This window comes from Callithrix jacchus, chromosome 9 (genome assembly GCF_049354715.1).
Source record: "Callithrix jacchus isolate 240 chromosome 9, calJac240_pri, whole genome shotgun sequence".
Classification (NCBI taxonomy): Eukaryota; Metazoa; Chordata; class Mammalia; order Primates; family Cebidae; genus Callithrix; species Callithrix jacchus.
The window spans coordinates 21103358-21115961 of record NC_133510.1 but is presented as its reverse complement, the minus strand read 5'-3'; the positions used below and the strand labels follow the sequence as shown (position 1 = coordinate 21115961).

Genomic DNA, 12604 nt, shown 5'->3' with positions numbered 1-12604 from the left:
TCCTGGTCGGTCTCTGCAGGCAGAGATAAGAGCATCAGTCCTCATGGGATCAGAGTAAAGCTGTGAGGATTAAGGGTTAGGGTTTTGGAGGGTGCAAAGGAGCAGAAGCAACTACAGCTCCAGTGCCCCCCACCGCCAGCCCCGGCCCCCATCCATGGTGATGATCTTGGCAGTCAGGGCCCACTTAGCAACCAGGCCAGGAGGTGGGATATAGGGTGATAGATGGCCCCATCATCAATATCTCAAATTGTGCTCCCTAGTTCAGGGTGCTGGGGAAGAGGGTTTGGTATGGGAGGGTGCAGGGAGGAGCTGAGATTAGAAAGGACTGATCTGGATAATCCCTCTCCTCGACAAACCCCAACCAGCTGCCTCTGGGTCTGATCCTGTGGGGGGAGAAAGGTACAGGGGACCCACAGAGAAGGATGGACAGGTCTGCCTCTGCTGTGGGTGGACAAAGGATTTCAAGTGGAAGGAAGCCCGGTGCCCTGCTCCCAGGCTGGGGTCTGGCCCCCTCCTTGGCCTCATGAGGCTTTGAAAACAGAAGCCAGAGGGGTCAGGCTGCCCTAAGTCTCAGCAAGGCTCAGAGAGGGAAGACAGGGTTAGGCTTGGAGGCCTAAGGAGCAGCTGTCAGGGGCTTGAGTCATTTGCATGAGGGGAGCAGGTGGCTGAGATTTCCCTGACAAATCACAGGCTCCACGGGCCCCGCCTGTGGGAGGCCCAAAGATACCTGTCTCCTCCCAGGCCAGCCAGAGCCACCCCCACCTCCAGCCATCACAGAATCTGTGATACACTCGACCGGCCCAACTGAGGGATCTTCACGACCTTTATTGCACAGTCTGGGAGAGGAGCAGGGTTATACCCCCAACCGCACCATCCTCTTCATTGAAAGCATCAGCCTCCTCCCCTGCCATTTCCATTCAGGGAGGCACAGTGTTCCCCATCTGTCCAGGGCTGCAGGTCCTGCAGCTGGGGCCAGTCCCGACTCCCCAGGCCTGGTGAGCTCCAGGTTAGCCTGTGCATTGTCCTCTGAGTCCAGGCCCTTGTGGGTCCCCAAGATGGTGGGGATGCAGAGACAGAGAACTTGCTGTTCTGCTCCTGATGTCACATGGGGGCTTCCTGTGAGTCCTGGCATCAAGATGGCCTTCCACAAGTCAAGTGGCCACATCCTCAAGGGGCTGGCTCAGCCACTCACAGCTCCTCCCGAACCCGAGGTGGCTTTCCAGCCTTGTCTCGAACCCCCTGGTGCCTGCGGCCAGGGGGTTCTGGGGAAGGGTCTTTGCTGGGCATTTCTTCCTCTTCCTCTTCTTCCTCCTCCTCCTCCTCTGACTCTTGCAGTAGCTCTTTGGCTTCTAGCCACTCCTGGGGTTGGGGAGGAGAGCATGGCCAGTTCCCTGCACCCACATTCCCTGGGCCAGTTCAGCCCCTGCCCCTCACCAACCATGAGCCTTCTCAGTGGCTGCCTGCCCACCCTTCACGCACCAGGAGAACCACCTCCCTTCCTACCCCACTCCTTACCTGCTCCCTGTGCTCAGGTGCCCACGTGTGCCACAGTGCCAGGGCGCAGCGCCGTCCCCGAGTCACGGCCCACACGCCATGAGGATTCTCCCCACCGGAGCTGAAGGCTACAAGGCGTCCACAGCGAGGACGCACACGAGCCTGGGGGGATGAGGGCAGGTTCAGCTACAGGGACTGGCTCTCTCAGAGAACTTGGCCCTCACTCCCTAGAGCAGGATGGGGACAGGGGCACAGAGAGGGTCAGCTCTGTTGCTATCACTTTCCACTCCTTAATTCAGGGACTAACTTGGGGCAAATGAGAAATCAGCTTCAACTTGCAGAGCAAAAATGCCAGATTGAGGCGAGAGGAGTTGGGAACCAAAGGAAAAAGGGGTCTCCACAGAGGGTCTCCTATTGGTTCCTGACCCCCGGTACCCTGATTTCCCCCACCCAGCCCTTTAAACCCAAGGTGTAAAGCAATCTGGGGGTGTGCATCCAGTACCAGACTCTATGTAGAAGGGGATACGGATCTTGGTGGCATTTTCACACCCCACACCCAGATAAAAAATCACTGCCCCTCTCCTCCTGCCCAATCCCAGCCCCTGGTATCTAGAAATTTCCCAACTAACACTCATTATTTGCATATTACTACCAGGCACTGCTTTGTTAGCTTAGGGGCATTACCTACATTACTTCCTACAATGACCCTTTAAAACAGGGACTATTATCACCCCAATTTAGGAAACTGAACCTCAGAAAGGTTAAGACTCCGAGCCCCAGTCGAGGTGGCGCTGGTATCTATGCTGCCAGCCACTGTGCTCATCTGGCTGCAAGGAGGAAGGACTATTTCAAGTTCCCCAAATCCCTGGAATGGGGCCATGGAGTCCTGGAGGCACCTGCAGGCTGTGCTTCATTCACCCTTCTCCAGGAGGTGAGTGAACACTGAAGGCAGGGTTGGCGGGGCCATTTAGAGACCTAGCTTCGGAGGAAGCACCAGGAGGGCTGGGGAGGCAGGGAAGCACAAGGGTTAAAAGCCCAGGCCATTTCCCTGCATTTGCCTCTGGAGCCTTCTGTTTTGAATCCTGACCCCACAGCTGGGTCCTCTGTCACACCATCACACCGTCACACCCCCAACTCCACGCACCGTGACAGTGAGGGCGTTGGGCTCCGTGAAGAACAGGTCCCCACCCTGGAAGTCATCGTTGAGGTAGAGGAGTCCACTGGGGAAGGAAGAAGGCAAGATGCAGTGAGACCCCAACCCAGGCCCAGACCTTTGTCTGCCCAGCTGCCTGACCCCGAGAGGAGTGCCCACCTGTAGTCCCGATAGGTGTAGGCTGGGGGCTCCCGCCAGCACTCTCCGGTGTCGGGGTCCAGGACACAGTTGTCTGCATGCACGGGGTGACTCAGGTCCATGCGCTGCTCTTGCTCTCCTAGGACACAAAGGGGTCTGGGGGTACCTCTGTGCCCCTGTGTCCATCTGCCACCCTGTGGGCTCATGCCATGCACATTCACCCTGGGGCTCTTGGGGGCAGTGTCCTGGGGGCAGGGCCTGAGGTTGGAGAGGAGCAGCGGGGGTCCCTGTCATACCTTCTATGGCACTACGGCACACCAGGTGGGTGAAGGACAGATGCAGGGGCCGTTCCGGGGAGAAGTAGGCCTGGGTCAAGGTCCGCACCCGCTCGCTCACCTCCAGAAGCAGCTTAGCACCCTGACTGCCTACCGTCCCAGACCGAGCCATCTGCAGGCAGCAAAAGGCAGGGCAGACACGGAGGAAGGCAATGGGAGGGTGGTCTTGGCCCTCACCCTACCCATCTCCGCTGCTCTCCACTGGTGGCTTTGGAGTCTCAACATCCAGCTCTGTTCATCAGCCCAAACTGCTCCTTCTATCTCTCCAGGCCAACAAGCTGGGCCCCAGCTCTCAGAACATCCCTTTTCTCCACTCTGGGCTAGGACTCAGGTAGCCTCAGTCCCAAAAAACCTCACTGGGTCCCTGGGGCCCGGCTTCCTGCACAGCGTCTCCTCCAGGTCTGGGCATCAGACAGGCCCCGGGTGCCTCCTCTCACCTGTGCAGCCTTAAGCACTGTGAGCCCCTCGAAGCGTTCATGGGGGGTGTGAGGGGAGCGGCGACCACGATAGCCAGACCTGGCTCCAGCCCCAGCTGCATCCTAAATTGGGAGGAGTTCACGGAGGAGTCACTCCGCTAACCCCTCACAGTCGCAGGCCCGCAAGACCCTCCCCCCTCCCGCCCTCCCACTCTCCCGAAGTAGCCAGACGCTCCCACAGTTCTGCTGTGGCTCCTCTTCCTGAGCTGCTGCCCTTTCTCAGAGCGTGCCCATCACCACGGCTGCCCGACTGTCCCTCTCTAGTACAGGTTGGAATCCCGATTACGAAGGGGACTGTGGACAGAATTCAGGAGAGCTCCCGATAGCAGTAAGGGGGCGTCTGAGAGCGTAGGGACAGCTGGGAAAGTGGGGCAGAGCTGGGAACTAGGCAGGAAGGGCTTGATCATTAATCCCTGATGAGCCAAGAATAGAGGAGTCTCTCTGGAAACAGGACCCTAACAGGAAGTTCCACAGTTAGGCCAGGTCCCGGCAGGAAGCTGACTGGTGGCAGGGAGACAGCATCAGCGGGCTATCCCTCTCTGACCTCTTCCCACCTGACATTCTCTCGGAGAAACTGTGGACTCGGTGGCTCCACCACTCCTTGATACTGAGTCACAATTACCCAGTCACCTATGGAACTGTTCTTACTATATGGGGGTCTCCTAATATTTGGATGTCTACACTGGAATCATTTCCTTTTCTGACACCCATTTTTTTCTTTCTTTTTTCCTACTATGTAAAGCGTATCTGAGCAGAGTGACACCCATTTTTTTCTTTCTTTTTTTCCTACTATGTAAAGTGTATCTGAGCACAGTGACACCCATTTTTTTCTTTCTTTTTTCCTACTATGTAAAGTGTATCTGAGCAGAGTGACACCCATTTTTTTCTTTCTTTTTTCCTACTATGTAAAGCGTATCTGAGCAGAGTGACACCCTTTTTGGTCCACTTTCTGAATCTGTTTAAGCACCACTCACTAGTTATCTCTGCATATAAATCTCACTTCCGAGAGACCACCTAATCACCCAAGCCATCTAACGTGTTTTTGTTTGTTTGTTTGCTTGTTTTGAGGCAGGGTTTGACTCTTGTTGCCCAGGCTGGAGTGCAATGGCGTGATCTCGGCTCACTGCAACCTCCACCTCCTCCCAGGTTCAAGCGATTCTCATGCCTCAGCCCCCCCACCCCGAGTAGCTGGGATTACAGGCATGTGCCACCATGCCTGGCTAATTTTGTAATTTTAGTAGAGATGGGGTTTCTCCATGTTGGTCAAGCTGGTTTTAAACTCCCGATCACAGGTGATCTGCCTGCCTCGGCCTCCCAAAGTGCTGGGATTACAGGTATGAGCCATCGCGCCTGCCTGTTTGTTTGTTTTTGAGACAGGAATTTTCTCTGTTTCCCAGGCTGGAGTGCAGTGGTACAATCATAGCTCACTGCAATATTCACCTCCCGGGCTCCAGAGATCTTCCCACCTCAGCCTCCCAAACAGGTGGAATTACAAGCGTGGAGGCCTAGCTAATTTTTTGTACTTTCTGTATAGACAGGTTTTACCAAGTTGCTCAGGCTGGTCTGGAACTCCTGAGTTCAAGCCATCCACCCACCTCAGCTTCCCAAAGTGCTGGGATTACAGAAGTGGATTACAACAGTAGCACTCCTCAATCACCCGGCTTTCCCAGTCTTCTCTCCCACTGCATTCTACACACCGCCACTAGGGGGATCCACCGGTTTTACAGGAGGTGACTCCAGACCCTGCACTTGGAGGTTCTACAGGAATGCGAAAGTCAACCCCTCCTAAAATCCTTCAATAGCTGTTTACCACACACAAATAAAGTCCAAACTCCTTGGGAGGGCACAGAAGACCCTCACTGTCCCTGGGCATTCATGTCTTGGCTCTCTCCCTCTCCCCTGTACTGCCTCTTGGTAACATACAGCCTGATGATTCTGCATTCTTCTTTTTTCTGAAATTATTATTATTATTATTATTATTATTACTATTTTATTTTTTATTTTTTCTGAGACGGAGTTTAGCTCTTGTCAGCCAGGCTGGAGTGCAATGGCGGGATCTCGGCTCATCACAACCTCTGCCTCCTGGGTTTGAGCAATTCTCCTGTCTCAGCCTGCTGAGTAGCCAGGACTACAGGCACCCACCACCATGCCCAACTATTTTCTATTTTTAGTAGAGATATGGTTTCACCATGTTGGCCAGGCTGGTCTTGAACTCCTGACCTCAAGTGATCCATCCGCCTTGGCCTCCCAAAGTGCTGGGATTACAGGCATAAGACACTGAGCCTGGCCAGTGATGATTCTGTGTTCTAAGAGATTTTTCATGTGCTAGCTCATTTAATCCTCACAGCCACCCTATGACACAAACATTATTACTATCCCCATCTTATAGATGAGCAACCTAGGCTCAGAGATGTTAAAATAAATTGCCCAAGATCACACAGGTAATGACTATTGGAGCTGGCCCTGCTCTCACCCCTGTGCCTGACTGCAGTTCCCAGAATGCACCTTGCTCTTCTCCCTCTTAGACTGATTCCACCCCCATCACCTGGTTAACTCGTCCTTAAGACTGAGCTCAAACACCATCTCTTCAGTAAGCCTTCTCTAACTGTGCATTTCAGCACTTCTATTTGGATGAGTACATACTTACAAATTTACCATCTGCTTATATTATGTATCTCCTTGTCTGTTTCCACCTCTACACTTGAGCTCCCAATGGGCAGAGTCTATGTTCATCTTCCTCTCCCTAGAACCTAGCAGTTTCTAGTATAGAGCAGCTACTCAATGAGTATGTTATTGAATGAGCACTAACCTAATATAAGGGTTGAAGCTTCATAAAATGGTAGCCTCGGCCGGGCATGGTAGCTCACGCCAGTAATCCCAGCACTTTGGGAGGCCGAGGCAGGTGGATCACCTGAGGTCGGGAGTTCGAGACCAGCCTGACCAACATGGAGAAACCCCGTCTCTACTAAAAAAACAAAATTACATGGGCATATGCCTGTAATCCCAGCTAATCAGGAGGGGGAAGCAGGAGAATCGCTTGAATTCAGGAGGTGGAGATGGCGGTGAGCTGATATCATGCCATTGCACTGCAGCCTGGGCAACAGGAGAGAAGAAACTTCATCTCAGAAAGAAAAAAAAAAAATGGTCGCCTCCACCTGGTGAGTATGAGTCATTCAACCCAAACTAGAAGGAGGGGAAGAAAGGCCTGTGTCTGCTGAGCCAGCCAAGCCAATAACTAAACTCTTGGCTAATCAAGCAATCCTTACCTGCTCACTCATCCATTTTGATGCTTTTGGGTTTTTTTGTTGCTGTTCTTCCTATCAATTTCCAGCAAAATGCATTTGTAAAGAACATCCACCCCATGTCAGCTAAATTAAGACAAGAAGGAACTTATCCACAGCTGAGAGGCAGTGGGAAGCACAGCCCCGGATGGATAATCAGGACAGGCAGAATGAGGGGGACAGGCCAAGACCAAGAGAACAAGTACCCAAGGCTCTTGAACAAGTTGCTGAACTTGCAGGTCTTCCTACCTTAGCCAGCTGCAGCAGCACCCCACACTCAGCTGGGGTGAGCAGCCCATCCAACACCGCCCGCTCCGACCCATTCAGCTGCCTGGAATCCTGGGTCAAGGTCACACCCTCCAGGAGAAGGACATCTGCCCGGGAAAAGACAGAGCAGAGGTGGCTGAGGATCCCCTAAGGGCAGGCAGACCAGTATAGCTGGCAGCACCCAGACCCTCGAGGCTCCTGCCTCCTCCCTACCAGGAACTCACCCTTCCAGTAGGTCAAGGGCTTTGGCTTCGGGGGCTCATGGTCCCAAGGCCTCTTCTCTTGATCCTCTCTCAGGGGTGAGAGATGTGCTCAGTGGGTGCACAGGACAGTCCAGACCCGACCTCCCAGCTCGGGCCAAGCTCCTCCCACCATAGGGCATCTCTTACCTGAGCTTTTCTCTAAGTGCCTCAGGGATGAGAGCTGCAGGGGTCCAGGGGTCCTGTGATAGTCCAGAAAAGCATCATCACCCACCAAGCTCAGCCCTGAAATCCCTGATATCAGAGCTGAAATACCTCATTAAAGTCCTCCTGTTTCCAGAGGGGAAGACGGAGGTAGGAAAAGCCCTGGACTCAATGTAAAGAGCCCTGGGCAGTGGAACAAACGCTGTAACAAGCGCAACTACAACTCACATAGCACTTACTATTTGCAAGATGCTATTCTAAGGGCTTTATTCATGGAAATGGAATCTGTCCTTTAAGTTCACAACCGTCTCATGAAACAGACAATATTAAAGTGCTCATTTTGTAATTGAGAGCCCGGAGACACAGAGAAGTAAAGTAACATGCTCAAGATCACACAGCTACAAGTGATAGAATTAGGGGTTTTTTGGTTCTGTTTTTTTTTTGTTTTGAGACGGAGTCTCGCTCTGTCACCCAGGTTGGAGTGCAGCGGCACAATCTCAGCTCACTGCAACCTCCGCCTCCAACAAACAAAAAAAAACACCTAACTCTGCTTAGAGGCTGAGGCAGGCAGATCACATGGTCAGGAGTATGAGACCAGCCTGGTCAACATAGTGAAACCCCGTCTCTACTAAAAATACAAAAAATTAACCAGGCGTGGTGGCAGACGCCTGTAGTCCCAGCTACTCTAGAGGCTGAGGCAGAGAGAATAGCTTGAACCCGGGAGGCGGGGGTTGCCACGAGCAGAGATCGCACCATTATCTTCCAACCAGGGCAGCAGAGGAAGACTCTGTCTCCAAAAATAAAAATAAACTAGCTTCAGAGTTCTCACATTTAAGCAGGGGTTCTCAACCAGGACACTTCTGCCCCCCAGGGATCATTAGGCAAAGTTGGGAAACGTTATTGATTGTCATGACTCAGGGGCTGTCAGTGTGCTATCGATCTCTACTGGACAGAGATCAGGGAAGCGATTGAACACCCTCAGTCATAGGACAGGCCCTGCCCTCAGCCCCAACAAAGAATTATCCAAAATGTCAGATCAAAACATCAGTAGTGCCAGGAAGGCCGAGAACGCCTGCTTTATGCTCTAGTCCTAGCCATAGACAGCCTCTGCCCCTCAGTTTCCTCTCATAACTACAAGAGGAGAAATCAAAGCAGCAGTAACAGAGCTTTCTGTATTTTGTTATCAAATGATGTGGTTTCAAAGGCCCTGTGAAATAGATGCGATTACTCCAACTTACAGGTAAGGAAATTGAGGCAGAGGCAAGTTGAGGTTCAGAGAAGTTTGGGGCAGAGGAGGACTGACACTTAGGCCTGCATGACCCCAAAGCTGCCCTTAACTATAGGCACACTGCCTCCGTCCCTGTAAAATTGGGATGGCAGACTCTTCTCCAAGTCTCATGGCTTGGTGGGAAAACGGAAAACACTGCTGCAAACCGAAGGCCATCCCTCCTGGGAGCGCAGAAGGGTGGGATGGGACAGAAGTGGAGTGACTCACAGGATCCTTGAAGTTGGTCCCCAGGTGCTCCATGGCATAGTAGAGCTGCCTCTTCTCCCCCAGGGATCGGAGGATGAAGCGCTGGATGTCCTGAGGGTGAGATGAGAGAGTGAAGAGGGGCTGGAGAGCAGGAAGCCCAGGCTCCCGGGCACTGCCTGCATGCTCCACTTCTTTGAAACTGGCACCATGCCCCCTGGTTCCTTTGTTCAACGTTCCCCCTCAGCAGCTTCAGAGTGTCTGGGCTCAAACTGGAAAGGCTGTAGGGAGTGGCTGTGTGTGTGGGGTGTGTGTGTGTATGAGTTCCGGGGCTGAGGGCAGGCAGGAGTGAGGTAAAGGCAAGAGAGATGGGGCTGGGGGCTGGAATCAGAACTCCAGGCTGCCTTGGGGAGCAGGGAGTGGGGACGAAAGTCAGATGCTGGACTTGGTGTCCTTTGGGTGACTAGAGTGCTTGGGCAAGAGGCCAGCGGGGGGCAGGAGCCCAGGTGACTTCTCAGGTCTATTTATTTGATTTGGGGCTACCTCCTGGTTAAGTGTGGAGAGGGGGTTACCTCTCTGGGTCCAAGGCCAGGTCTCGGCTCTCCCAATTGGGCCTGGTACTGGTTCAGAGCCCCCTTGGCAGCCTCATCCTCTGGGTAGAAGAGCAGGACGCTCAGGACATTTTCTATAGCCTGGGACAGATTGCCCACTGGAGAGGGAGGGACAAGGTCAGGGGTAGGGGGATGAAGACATAGAGCACGTTGATCCTTGGGCAGAGGCAGTGCTGGAGAAGGTGGTCTCCGGAGGCCAACCAGCCAGCTCCACAAGCCCCCCTCCCAGTGGCAGACAAGTTCAGCTGCTGCTTCTTTCAAACTCTGGTGCAAACATACCTTAGCTGGAGAGTTCAAAGAAGAGGTAGGGGGGGAAAATAAAGGAAGGTGAGAAGCAGCAAGGCAGAAGGAAGCCCATCTCCTGAGCTTGTCACAGGCGCCAAAAGAGAGCAAATTAGAGTCCTTGTGAAGTGATGATTCCCATGGAGCCCTGACAGTGAAATGCAGAGACAGATGGGAGGGATAGAGAGATGGAGCTCAGGACAGCAACAGAGGCAAATCTTTGCTCCCTGTTTCCACCCTTGCCCAACTGACCCTGAGCATAGGCCTCATGCAGCCGCCTCAACTGGCTGGGAAGGAAGTCTGGGACAGGGAAGCTTCGACCAGGGCGTGTGGCCATCTCCTCCACACAGCGTTGCCGGCACTGCAGGACACGAACCCAGTGTCCTGCAAAGGAGACCCATGAGCCATTCAGCTTCTGCATGCCCCTCTCTTGGCACCAACCCACCTCCGACACACTCCCAGCCCCTTACCTGCAATGGCCTCATAGAGGCCCCCCTGGCTCCCAGCCCCATCCTCCTCCTCTTCTTCAGCCCCCTGCTGCTCCTCAGGCCCCTCGCAGTCAGCACGGCAGCTCTCCATCTGGGCCAGGCTCCCCTGCAGGGCCTCCTCTAGCCTGGGCAGTGCCAGTCCTGCTTCCTGGCGCCCCAGTAGCTCCAGGCTGGTGTCATAGACCGCCTGTTGGGGAAGGGAGCAGTCAGTCACTTGGGATACAGGGAGTTGCTAAATGAGTCTGGGAGGTAGAGAGGAGTGTGGCCTCATTTGGGGCAAGGATTCCATGTCCCCCTTCACCATGGGGAAGAATAAGGGTGGGCCTCAGAATCATAATGTTGGAACATCAGACTCCAGTGATCATCCAGGAAGGAAGCAAAGTCCTAGAGAAGGACTCCCCGCCTAGAGTCGCAGAGGATCATTACCCCATCTCTGGATGCTCAAGCCACACAGGGCTGCAGTTTAGTGAGGCCTGAGTATCCAGCCAGGAAAAGGCTGGGGGCAAGACTGGCATAGTGCTGGGGATCTCACCCAGTGTGGGGGCGTCTCCAGGTCCCGGAAGCTCTGGGGCTGAACTCCCGACATCCGTCTGTACTTAGCCATGTCCTCCCGCATCTGCAGGTGCATGGGGTTTGCTACAAAGAAGGTATGTGCTGCTGCCGCTGCCAGATCCAGCTTCTTCAACTGAGGAGGCAGAGGGAGGAGGGCATCAGAGCCCTGGGACAGGGGTCAGACCTCTGCCCTCTGGCCAGCCTCCCCATCCTACCTCAGATACTCACTCTGGGTGCCCAAGAGCCTCATGGAAGACCGGCCAATCAGAACCGCCCACCTCCCAAACTGCAGACCCCCTAGAAGCCAGAACGTTGGGACTCTCAGAAGGCTGGCACCGAAGGAAAGGGGGTCTGAAGACGTCGGAGTTAGGTGGGACATGGGCCTCGGGACTTCAGGACCTCGGTTTGGGAGACCAGGCAGAAGTGATGGCTTAAGTGGGGTGGGGAAGCGGGGGAGACCTGCGCGACTAGGCAAACCCGCAGGTCTCTAGGACCCTGGGCTGAGGTGAGTGCAACCGGCGCCCCGCTTCCCCAGCCACGTAGGCAGCTGCTGCGGTACCGGTAGCGGCGGCGTCCCCAGCCCGCCCGCAGAGGTCCGGCCTCGGGGGGGGGCCCCAACCTTGCCTCCGTCAGCCCCTTCCTTTCCGAGGCTCCCTGAAGCCCCAAGCAAAGGTTCATACTCACCACCACTCCCGACACCCACCCACCCACGCACACTTCCCGTCCGACGGCCGGTTTCACCCCCACCGCCTCCGCTTCATTGCTAGGAAGAGCCGGCCCGGTCCCTCCATCTTCGATCTGCTCCGGTCCCGCCTCACGACCCCCCCACCCCGCCCCATTCCCACTCTGCTTGCACTCCCCTAGGCTGCTCCTCTGCGATCTCAACGGGTCCTCGCCGTCGCTTAGCCTGCTGTAAGGCAGAGGCCGCGGTACGCCCCCAGCCCCGCCCTGGGCCCGGGCAGCAGCATTCCGCCCACTCCCGGGCAGCGCAAAGAAGAGCAGAGTCGTGGTGAGGGCTGGGACCCTCGGAGGCGCCCGGCGCGCTCCCCACCTGGTAATAGGCCCTCTGCAGGTAGTTGTAGGGCTCCCGACGGCGGAACGCGTCCCGGAGCGCTCTCACCACGCGAAGCCGCGCCGCGCCCCCGGGGCCCAGCCTCCGCGCCGCGCACTGGGTCAGGCAGTCTGCGCGGCGGAGCGCGGCACGGAGGAGCTGTTGCTCCCAGGAACCCTGCGTGGCTTCCGGCCCGGAGTCGGGCTCCGGGGCGCCGAGAAGCACCGCGGGGAGCGCGGCGCCCGGCTCGGCCGCGCAGCTCGCCCCGCAATCCAGCCGCGCTCGGCCCAGCGCCGCCCGGCTCCGCAGTGCCTCCCGCAGCAGCGCCACGGCCGGCCCCCAAGCCCCGGCCGCATAGGCGCGCAGCCCGTCCGCGTAGAGCAAGTCCGGGGCCTGCGGGGGCGACCCCGGGGACAGCTGGGCCAGGCCGAGAGGCTCGGGGGACCCCGGGGGAGGCAGCAGCAGCAGTAGCAGTAGCGGCCGGAGGAGCCGGAGCATGTTGTCGGAGCCGCGGAGGGGAAATGCGGGAGACGAGAGGGAGGGAGAGGAAAGGGGAGAAGGGGGAGGGAATGAAAGGATGGAGAGGCGGAGGGAGAGGAAG

The 12604-nt window shown here is 55.7% G+C and overlaps 1 protein-coding gene across 1 annotated transcript; it reads right to left on the bottom strand.

Annotated features, from left to right (window-relative positions):
* Positions 1-805: 805 nt before the first annotated feature.
* Positions 806-12528, bottom strand: P3H3 (prolyl 3-hydroxylase 3). Its single transcript, NM_001270908.2, has 15 exons — positions 12004-12528; positions 10933-11085; positions 10383-10587; positions 10165-10296; positions 9592-9728; positions 9044-9133; positions 7534-7586; positions 7369-7436; positions 7127-7251; positions 3558-3659; positions 3082-3232; positions 2807-2924; positions 2639-2714; positions 1516-1656; positions 806-1359 (listed from the first exon to the last, which is right to left on the bottom strand). Exons 1-15 carry the CDS (start codon positions 12499-12501, stop codon positions 1189-1191), a joined length of 2220 nt encoding a protein of 739 aa, NP_001257837.2. The 5' UTR covers positions 12502-12528; the 3' UTR covers positions 806-1188.
* Between the last annotated feature and the right edge of the window lie 76 nt (positions 12529-12604).

Bases quoted from the DNA above. Each gene is read 5' to 3' on its own strand.
- P3H3 (NM_001270908.2), bottom strand. From the start codon at position 12,501: ATGCTCCGGCTCCTCCGGCCGCTACTGCTACTGCTGCTGCTGCCTCCC. The intron at 7,587-9,043 runs GTGAGTCACTCC...GGACTATCACAG, and splicing joins GGACCAACTTCAAGGATCCT to GACCCCTGGACCCCTGCAGC. The intron at 3,233-3,557 runs GTGAGAGGAGGC...TGCTGCCTGCAG, and splicing joins CAGTGCTTAAGGCTGCACAG to ATGGCTCGGTCTGGGACGGT.